The sequence below is a fragment of the Camelina sativa genome, chromosome 2 (genome assembly GCF_000633955.1).
Source record: "Camelina sativa cultivar DH55 chromosome 2, Cs, whole genome shotgun sequence".
Classification (NCBI taxonomy): domain Eukaryota; kingdom Viridiplantae; phylum Streptophyta; class Magnoliopsida; order Brassicales; family Brassicaceae; genus Camelina; species Camelina sativa.
This window is the reverse complement of record NC_025686.1, coordinates 189479-203190: the sequence shown is the minus strand read 5'-3', so window position 1 is coordinate 203190 and position 13712 is coordinate 189479. Positions and strand designations below refer to the sequence as shown.

General features: G+C 36.0%; 5 protein-coding genes across 5 annotated transcripts in view; 2 read left to right on the top strand and 3 right to left on the bottom strand.

Moving 5' to 3' along the window:
* The window catches only part of LOC104711788 (calmodulin-binding receptor-like cytoplasmic kinase 2), a 20736-nt gene extending 15286 nt beyond the window's left edge, over window positions 1–5450 (top strand). Inside the window, exons 7-8 of the mRNA XM_010428562.2 lie at window positions 2709–2716; window positions 5438–5450. The gene's annotated coding sequence lies outside the window, so the exon portion shown is untranslated. The remainder of the gene's footprint in view (window positions 1–2708; window positions 2717–5437) is intronic.
* Window positions 440–2722, top strand: LOC104711819 (40S ribosomal protein S20-2). Its single transcript, XM_010428592.2, has 6 exons — window positions 440–522; window positions 654–722; window positions 1344–1409; window positions 1511–1650; window positions 1913–2026; window positions 2435–2722. The coding sequence occupies exons 4-6, from the start codon at window positions 1539–1541 to the stop codon at window positions 2575–2577; spliced, it is 369 nt and encodes a 122-aa protein (XP_010426894.1). The 5' UTR covers window positions 440–522; window positions 654–722; window positions 1344–1409; window positions 1511–1538; the 3' UTR covers window positions 2578–2722.
* On the bottom strand, window positions 6356–7609 carry LOC104711782 (E3 ubiquitin-protein ligase RHA1B-like). Its single transcript, XM_010428543.2, has one exon. The coding sequence runs from the start codon at window positions 6829–6831 to the stop codon at window positions 6418–6420; it is 414 nt and encodes a 137-aa protein (XP_010426845.1). The 5' UTR covers window positions 6832–7609; the 3' UTR covers window positions 6356–6417.
* On the bottom strand, window positions 8267–11276 carry LOC104711774 (ferric reduction oxidase 2-like). Its single transcript, XM_010428531.1, has 7 exons — window positions 11002–11276; window positions 10799–10901; window positions 10507–10707; window positions 9864–10426; window positions 9527–9773; window positions 8703–9397; window positions 8267–8608 (listed from the first exon to the last, which is right to left on the bottom strand). Exons 1-7 carry the CDS (start codon window positions 11213–11215, stop codon window positions 8469–8471), a joined length of 2163 nt encoding a protein of 720 aa, XP_010426833.1. The 5' UTR covers window positions 11216–11276; the 3' UTR covers window positions 8267–8468.
* On the bottom strand, window positions 11962–13706 carry LOC104711765 (probable receptor-like protein kinase At5g24010). Its single transcript, XM_010428519.2, has one exon. It carries the CDS (start codon window positions 13641–13643, stop codon window positions 12177–12179), a length of 1467 nt encoding a protein of 488 aa, XP_010426821.1. The 5' UTR covers window positions 13644–13706; the 3' UTR covers window positions 11962–12176.

Genomic DNA, 13712 nt, shown 5'->3' with positions numbered 1-13712 from the left:
TTTTATTGATTTTCTTATGCAAAACTGAATACAAAATATGTCGAAAGCTCCATATAAAGGAGATGCAAAGGAATATCCAAAGAATAAAGAAAATAGAAAACTCCTCTTAATCCTAAGATTAAGGATGCAAACTTATCAAAACAGAACAACAAAGATCCTAAAAATCCCAAAACCGACACAAGTGACAAACACGTAAAAGCCCATGAAGTGCTTGTCACGGTTCGAGCAACAGGCGCTACATCAAACTTTTAAGATTTTAGAACGAAAAGCTTTTATTTATTTACTTTAGTATAGGGTTTTTAATTTTTTTAGCCGGCCCAGTTGATGTGTAAAATTTAATCCATTTCGTTTATAAAATTTTGTCCACTTCTGTTATTAAAATGACTATTGGGCCTGTTATGAGAATTGGGGCTATTAGTAAAAAGGGTAAAACAAATAAATTGTGATTTTTGTGAGCAACGGATAGAAGAGTTTTCTCTGATGTATCGATGAGCTGGAAGCACACCGACGACAAAACCTTAGGTGAATCTCGCAGCTCTGTTTGCTTATTCTTTCTTTCTTCTTCATCCATTATTCCTCTTTTCCATCGTTCATCTTTCTTTTTATTTGGGTTGCAATTTTTGATGTATTTGTTCATGGATTTGATTGTCGAGGTTTCGTTATTAGTTTTCGCGAGACAGTTGACGAAATCCATTTCGATTCGTGGTGTGGGCGTTGACAAAGTGAGTTTTCGATTTATTTGATTGCGAAATTTGTTATTTTTGTGTTGATAAAGCTTGGGAGATTTTTGGGATGAAGAAAGGAAGTAAAAATTTTGGAGTGTTTGTTCGTTATTGGTAAATTGTTTGTTGCAGCAATGGTGAATTTGTAAGTATTTGAAAATTGATTAAACTTGTGGGGATTATCATGAGTGGTTGTTTTGTTGTGTGAGGATCAGTTATTGGAAAATAGATTGTTTAATAAAATTTAACTGTTTAATGAGGAGAATTGTTAAAACTGAAATTTCTTTGTTTACAAAATAGTAAGCTTTCTCGGTCCCTTCTTTGATCTCTCTACCTTTTTTCTCTCCTAGATCTTCTCGGTCAATTTTTTTTTTTAAGTATTTTAATTTAGGCCTCACTCCCATTGGTAGCTCATCATCTAGGTTCCGAACAATACCTACACATTTGCAATATTGTCAAGCCTCTCTCAACTAAACAGATCCTCCAAATCTGGCATCATCGGCATGACAACTAACTATTAGTTATTGGGCCGTAAATAGATTGGGCCCAATAAGTCCATAAAAATTAGGGTTTTTTTTTTTTTTTTTTTTTTTTCATAAGCCATAAAACGTCGTCTCTTAGGTTATAAAGATTCGGGTCCTTCCTTCCTTGCAGCAAAACGCCGTCGAGCTTCGTTCGTCTCCTCAGGTTTCTTCACTTAATCGAAATCTGAATTTTACATATTTTACCTCTGAATATATCGGACGTTAATGTGATCCATCGGTTTCGTATTGTCTGTGATTGTACAGAAGAAGAAGAAGAAGCTGAGCTGAAAATATGGCTTACCAAGCAATGAAGCCAACTAAGGCTGGTTTGGAAGAACCACTTGAGCAAATTCACAAGATCAGGATCACTCTCTCCTCCAAGAATGTTAAGAACTTGGAAAAAGGTATCTTTTGATCTTCGTAGTCTAATCATTTCGATTTTTTTTAGCAATTCAGTTTTAAGCTGCTCTCAATAACCATATATCATTCATTTTGAGGGTACCACCATATAGAAGATGTAACATTTATTTGTATTGGAACCGTTCCAAAATAGGGTCTTTGATTTGCTTCAATGAATGGATTGAAAGTTTGAATTTGATGATTTAGGATCAAATGATACTTAATCATTGTTTTAATGTTATATGTTGCTGCAAATGATATATGTAGTGTGCACTGATTTGGTTCGTGGAGCTAAGGACAAGAGACTGAGAGTTAAGGGACCAGTGAGAATGCCCACCAAGGTTCTTAAAATCACTACCCGAAAAGCTCCTTGTGGTGAAGGTATAAATTATTATTGCTCATCTCATCTTTTATGTCTTTGAGAGAAACATTATATAAGTGCTCGAGCTATGGATTTATTGTTTTTGGAACCATCCCTTAGTTCATTTAACTTGAGATTAAACTAAGGATCTATAGTCTTAGAAAATGTGATTGTTCTCAATAATATTGTTCTCTACTCTGTCACTGCACATTGGCTGCGACTCTTTTTTAACTATTGGTTGGTGTTGTGTAAACACTACTATAAGTGCTCGAGCTATAGATTTATTGTTTTCGGAACCATCCCTTAGTTCATTTACTTGAGACTAAACAAAGGATCTATAGTCTTAGAAAATGTGATTGTGCTCAATAATATTGTTCTCTACTCTGTCACTGCACATTTGCTAACTATTGGTTGGTGTTGTGTAACAGGAACCAATACTTGGGACAGATTTGAGCTTAGGGTTCACAAGCGTGTGATTGATCTCTTCAGCTCTCCTGATGTTGTCAAGCAGATCACTTCCATCACCATTGAACCTGGTGTTGAGGTCGAGGTCACCATCGCCGACTCGTAGATCTACCCTTCTTCTGTTTTTTTTTTTTGCTTATCTCTTTTGGAAGAAACAATCTTTTGGAATGTTTTTGTTGTAGTGAAACCTAAGTTCTTGTGTTTTCTTTAACTGAATAGATTTTTGAAGATTGATATTATAATTACTCTCAGTTTAAGTTCCTTGGACCTTTCTGATTTTACAAGACTTCACTAAGTAGCCAACTGGCTATCATAGTTTACTTTTATCTAAATTCAGTGAGAGATGATGTTTTACGAGGAAGATTGAAATAGGCACTTTTTGAAATGTAGTAGTAGAACATAACAATTTTATTGTTTAACAAAATACAACTCATTCATCGCTTAAAATATCGTTAACATAAGACACAATATGTTTGTCTAGTGATGATCCTTTGTCTCACACTTTCATGAACCATCTCTTCAGCATCTTCAAACCTCTGATCACTGATTTGGAGCTGCAGGGTGAATACAAAAAGTCAATGAAACCAGCTAATCTTTTTTATAAACAAATAAAAGGAAGAAAGAAATGAAAGCAGATGTTTTATATTATTACATCAAGCAATAGGCTGAGCAAGACCTTCAATCTCCGTTGGAATGACCAATTACACTTCCGGGTTGAGGATATTGTAAGAACTGAACCATTGACTCATCACCCTTTACACTTGTAAGATGTACAAAGTCAGATGCAACTTTTCAGATGTTAGCAGAGCATTGAGTCGACTTCTGAAGGTGAGTCAATGTCACCATCAAAAAGCGATCATGGGATCCTAGCAAGTCTTCTGTTGAAGTGATAAACATGGGAAATACTCTTTTGAACAGCAAAGAAAGACTTCGCTTTAAGTACCAGACGGTCATACAAGTGTAGGAGTTCTCCACTTGATGCAGGAGTTCTCCAGCAAATGTCTTTATACAAAGAGACTGTGAATTCTTGTGATGATCTCTGCAGCAACATTACATCATCCAAAGTTAAGAGTTATTCTTGAGTATGGAGTATGCACATTCATTTTACTCTCTTCTCTTGATGTCTCTTATGCAGGCATACAGAATAGCTAGAGATGCAATACGATTCGTAAAAATAGTCGTTTAATTTGTATGCAAATATGGGATACATGTCTTAATTATATCGATTAGATGTTTAGGATTTAAACGGGAAACATGAAACTGTTTCAGCCCAATAAGTAGACTGCCATTGACCATTGGATTTACAACCTATGGCTCGTCGTGATCAAGGCAGAGATTTCGTTTGAGAAGGAGAGGTCTGACAGAATTCTTAAGCAAGTGTAGGCTGAGAACCAGAGATGCTCCGGTTGGGAAGTCATTTTCCTACATTCCTTTACAAAATTAAGTTTTAAATTTGATTATAATTAACTATATATATAATATGTTTCTGCTCATCTGGTAGATTTTGATATTCTATCGTATTGTTATAGTATTGAGTTTAATCATTATCACAAATTATTTATTTACCTATTACATTATTAACATTATATACACATCAAAATTGGGTACACAATTACATATGATGATGTTTTAACAAAATTGTGCAAACAATTAACTATGATGAACTCCTAATTTTTCTATGGATCGTTCTAAATGCTTGTAAAGAGTCTATTTACTTGCATATTTTCTAATTAATAAATTTATTATCAACATTTATATAGTTATATTAAAAAGACATAAGTGTGGACTGTGAAGTTAAGTTTTTATCGGTGAAGTGTAGAGGTTTATCTATTATTTCGAGACAACTGGTAATCTATTCATCTCAGACACACAAAAAAAGTTGTGTGGAAATTAAGAAAAAGTAGTAATATATATTTAAGTTATATTTTTTACAAAACATATTATTTACAAAGAAGAGACTAAAATTACATATTAGTAATTCACAAAAATATTTCAATATTTAAAGTGCATTGAAATTTGTTAGTTATCAAGGGACTTTTTTACAACTCATAATTTCGAAACATATAAATGATTATTATTAAATTATTTTTTAAGAAATATATTTCGAAAATAATTTAGGAAGTACTTCTTGATGATAAGTGCATTGAAATTTGTTAGTTATCAAGGGACTTTTTTACAACTCATAATTTCGAAAACATATAAATGATTATTATTAAATAATTTCGAAATATATTTTAGAGAATTTTGAGAAATTTCCTTTTTAGTGATTTTTTTTTTTTAAAATACCCCTCATTAAATCTGAAATGTTTATAAAATTTCATAAGGTTTAGGAAGTACTTCTTGATGATAACTGCTACTTTGAGACTTGATCCAAGTTATTTGTAAATTTTAAAGGTTTTACAAGATATTTTTAAAGGTTTTACAAAGTTTTTATAAGATCTTTAAAAAGTATTTATATGGTATCTATAGAATATTTATAAGATTTTTAATACGTATAAAGATAGTTTATGTATGCTTTTATAAAGTTACACACTTATTTGATTATATCTCAAATTTTTATCATTTTAGATAAGGTTTTTGAAAACGACATTTTTATTATTACATACAAAGCACAAATAAAAGTGGAAGGAAACATAATAGACAGAGTCCCAAATAAGCTAATTGACGTCCATGTTACTAAACATCAATACGACATGTTCACGGTGGTTGTGGGCTGTATGGAAACTCTCACCCCCTGGTTGCTTAGCCGACTGTAAACAGGATAGTCAACTACATACTCTCCTCCATTGGCAACCAGCAACTGTATCATCTTTTTAGAATAATTGTGCGGACTTCGGACATTCCCCAAAAATCATCCCACACCTGTGGTTTGATATTGGACATTCCATTGTAGCAGCAAAGTGGATGGCCTCTCCTATGTATCCAGTCTTCACGAGCTTGTCCATGTAACACCAAAAGTGTGTCACATATGGTTTGCAAGCTCAGGATGGAGAGCCACTCTGGTGTATGAGCTCATTAGTATGCCGACGTGTCTGTCATTGTTCTCAAGTCCCAGAACAAGCATCTGTGAATGGAGCCCCTGCACCACCTTTAGTCCATTGATGATGACAGAAGCGTGATCAAGACACCAATGGAACTTAATCATCAATTGCTTCTGCAAATAACAACAAAATTAGTTGTTAATCCCATATTATCTTTTAAATAGGAAACTCTTCAACAAAAACATAATGTGTAAATGGTGTAAATTATGCAAATAACAATCATTGCTCTGTTAAATTTCAATCAGAATAATCAATCCTCTCGGTCCCTTCTTTATTACCATAGATTACGTAATAGTATATGGTAATAATAGAGTACGAGGATCAAGGTGATTGAGAAAATTATTCTCATATTTAACGGCTAAATAATATTGGGCTTAGTTTATTAATGGACTCTGGAAACAAAAAAATATTGAGCTTAGTATATTAACGGACTACTTATATACTATTTGATAGAATTTTTTTTTTAACAAATATAATTACTTAAGGTTTCTCGTGTCATCACCACCTAAACACATTAACTGACCAAATAAAACAATCTTTTAAAGATCATAATTTTGTTTCGTAGTCCATAATTTTGAATGGTATCGCAAAAACATAAAAAATATTCCCTCCGTTTCATAATATAAGATGTTTAGAGAATTAGTTTTGTTTTATAATATAGGATATGCAACTTTTATATTAATTTTATATTTTATATTGTGCAGTCTTGTATATGATTGGTTAAACTTTTTAAAGATAACTATTTTTTAATATGCCTGTTTTAACTCAAACATCCTATATTTTGAAATGGAGAGAATAGTTTTTATTTAGATGGCTTTGTTATCTATTTGTTGAAGAAGAATATTAAAAAAAAAAAAACGCTTAGTGATATTAATGGAAACATTCATAAGATTTTTTCTCTAATTTTACAAACGAAAAAAATAGAAATCAGGGACGATGGGGGTCCGACACAAAGGACATGTCATCTTATCGTCTTGGATCCAACGGTCAATACACGTCTTATGATATACATGTACGCAATTCCTCAAACACCGGACTTCTTCGCCGCCGTCGAACTCTTCTTGACATATCCGGCAGCTCTCCGGCGGCGGATTCACCCTTGACGACATCTCCTCGAATGTTATCGCCGGGAGCATATCGTCTATCGGAATCTTGTTTGTTGTACCGGAGCTGATGATCGTACTCCTCCTCCCCGAAGATTCCGACCAATAAACACCAAAGAAATGAGGATGATCAAGAAAAGAACGAACCGTTCTGATAAAATCATTCAAAATAACTCCGACGATGATAACTCCGGCGCCGCCGTAAGAAAATCCCATGACTCTTTTTTAATTCTTTATTTTTTAAAGAAAGGTGGTGAATGAGGAGAAACCTAAGGAATTTTTGGAAATCTTTTTTTTTTTTCAAATTTGAAGAAAGAAAGAAAGAAAAGGTTTTGAGAGAATATGAGATTTGGCTATTTATGTCATCATTTCATTTGTTGTATAATTCACTATTTGGTGTTAGCGTGGAAGGCGAGGGGGGGGGCGGGTAACAGAGTTAGGAGACGATTGAAACGTACGTCAACGAGAGAGTCATAAAACTACTGACTATAATGGTAAACAACGCAATCATAGATGAACATGTCAATGGTTAAAGGTGTATGATTGGTCGGTGAAGGACGAGAACGACGAAATAAAGAAAAATCAAAAAAAAGAAAAGAAAAAAAGAGAGGTTCACACAGTTGAAAAACATGCCTTGGAAGCAAAAGCATAGCATATATATATATTTAATCACTAATATAGGGGAAAAAGCATAGCATATATATTTAATCACTAAAAGATAGGGGTAGCTATTCACATTTAACTCAAAAAATAATTAAAAAATGATAGATTCACTTGTAAATCTATAGAGCTCTTTTTTCAATGAGATTTCACCTGTGATATTTTTTTCTCTCTATAATGAGCTACCAATCATGGAATGATTTCCTACTTGATTTGTGGTTGGTAAAAAGATATAATCACATTATATTCAGAAAAAGATAGCTAGCTATTCACATTAATTCGATAGAGATAGCTAAATCACATTTAAAAGCTCATTGCTTTCTTATTTGATCATTCAACTTGAAGGTTTAGAATATAATCATATATGTTGAGTATGAGTGGCATATAGGATCTCTTGAAGTTAGCATTCCTTGTGGGTTTTGGTATAATCCTTCTTTGTGAGGTTTTTGTTTTGGTATGTTTTTGTTATGGGTGTTTCCTTCAATCTTTGTAATAGTCTTGTTTTCAGTTCTTAGTTTCCTTTGCATAGGGCTTTAGATTCCGGGGATATCTTGTTCTTCCGCCGGCTTTAGACCTGGAGATATCATGTTTTTCCGCCGGCTTTGCTTGTAATCCTAAGTTGTAATGGTTTGAATAATAAAATTCTAGATGACCAAAAAAAAGAGTATGAGTGGCGTAAAAGACTAGCTTTGAATAAAATATCAAACTAAAGGTCCACTAACTATATTATATTATGAAGTATGAATATGAACGGACGGGCTGTAAGTGTAACAACAATCAGGCTTTCTTGCACGAATTGCTCGTAACCATAATGGCTATTTCCCCGTTCATTACTTTCGTGTGTCAGTTGGTTGTATGTGGACGCAAACCAATTTTGTTTTTGTTTCTGTAGTAATATATGAAAGATTCAATAAGATAATGGAAACAAGAAACATATCATTTTGGGACACATCAAGAGTATAGAATATAGTATATTAAAAAATCACACATTTCAGAATTTACATAAGACAATGCTCAACGCCTCGATTTGGCAAACCGTTACATCAGGAAATACAAAAGTTAAGAACAGAATGGTACAGAATATTAGGGGCCATTTCCACAATAATATTTTCCTTACAAAAAAAACAGACAAGTCCACAAAACACACCACACAAACAGAAGTTATGTATATGTATATATTATAAAATGCGCAATCACCAGCTGAAACTGATGGATTCAAAGTGAAGATTCTCAGCCAAACCAGATGAACAAATCGTGGCCACTTCTTGCCTCATCTTCTTTGGACCGCACACCATCACTCCCACGCTTGAACCTTTGGTATCAAGTAGATACTCTGCTTTCACAAACATTATAAAAATATGGTCATATATTATTGTGTTTATATCCAAATGTTTTATAGAGTATACAGATGTAACATATATACTTACTCTTGAGGTCTGGTCTTCCACCGAAGTGGAGGTTGGTGCATTGAACAAGCGAGTCTTTAGGACTACTCTCAATTTCTCTGTTAGCCCATGAGCTAGGAGATAACGTTGGGCTCTGTACGTCGACGTTTTGGACCTGTTTACTGCTCTCAGCATTGTACTTCTTCTTATTCAACAATACAGCTGCACTTGACGTCACCATGATGCTAACACAGAGGACCAGGAGATAAAGGATTGATCTTGACGAAGCATTGTACATGTTCTTATTGTGATCGATCGGGTAAATGTAGTATCTTGTCATGACTCCGACGATTATCATGAAGATTAGGGTGGAAGATGCGAGGATGGCGGCGAGCCAAAGCCATGAGTTTGGTCCTAGGATCGCTGAGATTGGTTGGTCCGAGGGACTTGGTTTGAACCAGATGGTTCTGATCTTCTGTGTTTCTTCGTTTCTTGGTTCTGTCTCTTTGGTGATGAAGGCTTCAATTTGGATATTCAAGTCAGATGATAATTCGAGTCCGGATGTGGGGAGGATAAGGTCAAGCATGGAGATATCAGAAGCATTCTTGAACGCGCAAATCAGGGTAATCTTTGGAAGTTCACATGTCGTTGTTTGGCTCATGGAGATTAAGTCACGGATGATAGATATGAATGGGGTAATTCCGCTGCCTCCGCTAACCATAACCAAAGACTCGTGCCTGGAAAAAAAGCAACAATATCCTCATCAAGTACTTACTTGTGGCACAAGAAAATCCACTCTGCTTGATTAACCACACGAATATCAAATTTGAAATTGGCAATAATTTTGAGCAAGAGATTAATCATACCTTAAGAAATCTGTTGAAACAGGTCCATAGGGTCCTTCGACAGAAACAGAAAGAGAACTATCGGTGTGATCAAAAGAAGAAAGCATTTGGTAAAGCTTTGTAGACCATTTCCCTTCGCTCTTAATCACAATGCTTAGCTTATCTGCCTCCAGGTTACTGCTAGAAGTAATCGTAAATGGATGCCATTGCATCTTCGAAATGCTCGGTATGTTCACAAACAATATGCTCGTCGGGTTATAAAATAATCCTGTGAGATAACATATATACATGATTAGCTATATGAATTATGGTCTACCAGAAACCCTCATACATGTAATCTTGATTAAGACTCACTCACCTTTGGTTTTGAAGAAAGTGAGCTCAACGGTATTGGCAGGAAGAACACGTGCAGAGCTCAATCGAATATTGTCACGTGACTGTAGAAACCTCAAGAAACGATCGACCATGAAGATATAGAAACCAGGGAAGGTGATAAAGCAGAAGGCGACGCCTACGTGGAGGACGTAGAAGAGCATGAAGACGATGTAAAGGTAGTGAGTATAGAAGAACACTTCAAAGAATCTCCTTCTAATCGACGGGTATGTAGCGGCCCACATCACAAGTCCAGACAGCAAAGTTATCTCTCCGGCAACATTCGACATCTCGGTCTTACCCCAACTCACCATCTGAGAAATTTCATTCATTGAGGCCCAATAGACAATGAAACAGAGACCATGAGCGGTGAATAGGGTCATGAGCATGTGACCAAGCCAAATATGGTACTTGATGCTTGACTCCGACGTCAGCCCTATAACCGGAAGCAATGATGACCCACGCACCACAGGTATGAATAGGAAAGCTAGACAACAGTTACCGACTAGCCCTATCCTTATTGCCATTGCCTCCAACCTCGCTTGCCATCTATATATATTTATAATGTTGGAATTATCAAAAATACTCATGTCTAACTAAATAAGCTGTATTTGTGAAATTTTGCTTACAGTTTTTGGTGATGTTTAGCGGCTGACTGAGGAGTAATGGTAGGGAAAGCATTGCGCATGTACATGAAAAATTCCCAAAGAAGAAGAGCCACAAACATTGCAAACAAGATTAACTCGGTAGCTGAGACTATCCCCAGTGGCCCTTTGACCAGCATCGGCCTTTTCATGGCTGCCAACACGCCTCCCTCAGTTATCTTCTCCCTGTTAAGGTTATATATTTCTGTCGTCATGTACGAAGAATACATATATATATTTTAGTATATATAGTGGTTAATTGATGAGTATTAAGTACCTAACGAGATGATTAGTAGTCTTTGGTTTCTTCAAGTGAAGGTAGAGACATCCCAAACAAGCCAAGAGGACCATAGGGAACATGAACATGAAAAAGGTCAAGCCTGCATACCGCCCAAACAGAAACAATCAAAACCATCACATATTGCAGTAATAGTATAATGTGAATTAAGGAAACAAGATTAATTAAAGATATATACGAACCTATTGCACCAAAAAAAGTCGATGTACCAAACTCGGTACGCATGACAGGGTTTAGCCACTGGGTTCGATAGACCATGGTTGGCATAACGATCCAAATGAAGATGAATCCTAGGACAATCACCAGCATGAAGAGCTTAATCAATCCCTTAATCACATCTTTGAACTCATCTCCCGATGATGGGTTTGTTGCTGAAACTTTCTTGCTGTTGTCCATATCCTCTTCTCTCTTTGCTCTCTTTCTCCTGATCTCGATCGAATTTTGTTGTGGAGAATGAGAGGAGACATAAGTGTACATATAAGAGAATGTGTATGTGTAAAAATACAAATCATGTTGTAATGGAGTGACTCGTACGGAATGTAATAAAGTACTTACCAGTGCATGGTTCAGGCATGTGTCTCTTCTCTCCATGGATCTTGACATTGTGTTTAATCTAATTTTTATTGTCAATATGACGTATAAATGTATTGATATTGAACTAGAGGGGATTAATTAGAAGATAGTACAAGTTCGTATTTTGACTTTTGGGAAGAGGCCAAGGACCATGCAACCTTTATTGCTCAGACGTTATCTGATAATATCTGATCTCATGTTTTTGGTAAAAAAGAAAAAGGAAAAAAAAGCTAATGGCATTCTTATATTATGGTTATGATGTAATGACTTGATTCGGAGGTGGGGATCATGCGGTACGGTAACCGTACCATCATCATCAATTCATCATCCATGACATGACATCACCGCGACTCTTGACCTTTGTATAGATTATTGTTTTATTTGTTTAATCACGTCTATTTACACTAATTATGTGACAACAGTTGCAATACTAATTTGGTTATTTAGAAACTACATTAGAAAAGCCGAAAAGGTGACTACAGTTACGTTGGCAATTTTCAATTGAAAATGTCTCTTACAGAAGTACAGTTTGTTTATCAAACAAAGTGACATCAATTATAACATGAACATAAAGAAAAACATTTCCATTTCGAAAATTGCATCAGAGTATCTCCATACACATTGAACAAAATAAATCAGTTACATATGTATAAACAACACATTATAACACCATTGCGAAACATTACAAACCTAATTAAGAAACAAAAAAATTATTCGTGTCAAAGTAGAAAATACTTCAAGGAGAAGTGTCCATTGTTAATATATTCAACAAGCAAAAGCATCTTCAAGCCTTTCTTGCTATCAATTGATCCCCGGACATGGGATTATTATCTTCAAAGACGTCCATGGATAGCTTAGTCCAGCCATAGTCATCTCTAGCTTTCTTCCTTCGAGCCACAATGTAGAAGCTCATAAATATACACATAAACGCCAACATTGCGATGAATATGCTTACGTTTCTTCTGTTCGGGCAAGTATTCAGAATCATATCTGCTGAAACGTACCCATCAAGACTACCCATTGAGTTATTCATCTTCATGATCTCAACACCGTTCAATATCGCATCAACTCCTTGTACATCAACACTAGTCTTGTTCGATGGTCCAACACTTACTGTTATCGACGACCCTGAAGGGCTCTTGTTCTTGTTGGAATCAGCAGTAGTATGATCAACAACGAAATCAATGTAATACGGAGAAGCAAGAACATCACCCGCAGCATATGAGATATCGAAATCTTCGTAGGCCAAGTTCCCGTTAATGTAAATATTGAAATAGAGCCTGCCGAGTGATTTGCTAGCTATGTCACAGAAATGCATCCGAATGAGATACTTGTAAACACCACCCGCACTCAATGGGAAATCCCAACTCATATCAACCAACCCGTTGCTTCTTTTACCCACACGAGCAGTGTTGTATACGTTATCAGGTCCAACCTCGCGGCTCGCCCCTCCAGGCCTATACTTAATCCTACCGGTGAAGTAAACTTTCTCAGAAGACGAAGAAGACCCATCAGCGGTTTTGAAGAAACCATCATCAGGAAGCCAAGTCCTCCACAACGTGTCATTAAAAGGAGTAACTTTTCTACCACCAACATTGATTCTGTACACAACTTCCATAGCTTGTTTAGCTAAACCATTGAACCTCTCAGTTCCATCGCCAGATACAGAGGTCGCAACGTCAGCAATCAAATCCTTAGGCGCAGATATAACTTCGATGGCGTTAACGAATGCAAAGTTAGAATCTTTACTAGGAACGAACCTGATGACAAGCTCACCAACACGGACCCAAATCAAGAATTCTCTAACCACCCTAGATGATTCATCGCCGCTAAAATTGCTAAGCACGACATGACCGTTGACGGTAACGTGAAAGAGAGCGTCATCGAGATTGATCTTAGAGGAATTGAGACGATTGAAATGAAGACGTACCATATGAGTGCCTTCCTCGTTGACATTGAACTTGTATTTCCCCTGTCGCGGGAAAACCCTAGCGGTTCTGTAGATCTGTGGGACGTTCGGAGATAGATGCTCTCCGAGGAGAGCGATTGAATCTTCGGATGAGAAGAACTTCGCGTTTGCGTCGTCTCCGACGAAGCGGCGGTTGTCGACGACGGTGGAGTCAACGTCGGAACCACAGTTGACGAGGTACTCATCGGAAGGAGAGAAAGAAGAGGCAAATACAGAAGAAGAAGAAGAGGATAGAAGGAAGACAAAGAGAAGGGATACGATCCTTGAGTAGAGGATCGCCATTGCAGTCCAATTCGATTTTTGCACAGATCAGACAATAAACATCCAAATTGTAATGAAATGAAAACAAGA

Bases quoted from the DNA above. Each gene is read 5' to 3' on its own strand.
- LOC104711819 (XM_010428592.2), top strand. From the start codon at position 1,539: ATGGCTTACCAAGCAATGAAGCCAACTAAGGCTGGTTTGGAAGAACCA. The intron at 1,651-1,912 runs GTATCTTTTGAT...TGATATATGTAG, and splicing joins TGTTAAGAACTTGGAAAAAG to TGTGCACTGATTTGGTTCGT. The intron at 2,027-2,434 runs GTATAAATTATT...GTTGTGTAACAG, and splicing joins AAAAGCTCCTTGTGGTGAAG to GAACCAATACTTGGGACAGA.
- LOC104711782 (XM_010428543.2), bottom strand. From the start codon at position 6,831: ATGGGATTTTCTTACGGCGGCGCCGGAGTTATCATCGTCGGAGTTATT.
- LOC104711774 (XM_010428531.1), bottom strand. From the start codon at position 11,215: ATGGACAACAGCAAGAAAGTTTCAGCAACAAACCCATCATCGGGAGAT. The intron at 10,902-11,001 runs GTTCGTATATAT...GGCGGTATGCAG, and splicing joins GACTTTTTTTGGTGCAATAG to GCTTGACCTTTTTCATGTTC. The intron at 10,708-10,798 runs GTACTTAATACT...TAACCTTAACAG, and splicing joins ACTACTAATCATCTCGTTAG to GGAGAAGATAACTGAGGGAG.
- LOC104711765 (XM_010428519.2), bottom strand. From the start codon at position 13,643: ATGGCGATCCTCTACTCAAGGATCGTATCCCTTCTCTTTGTCTTCCTT.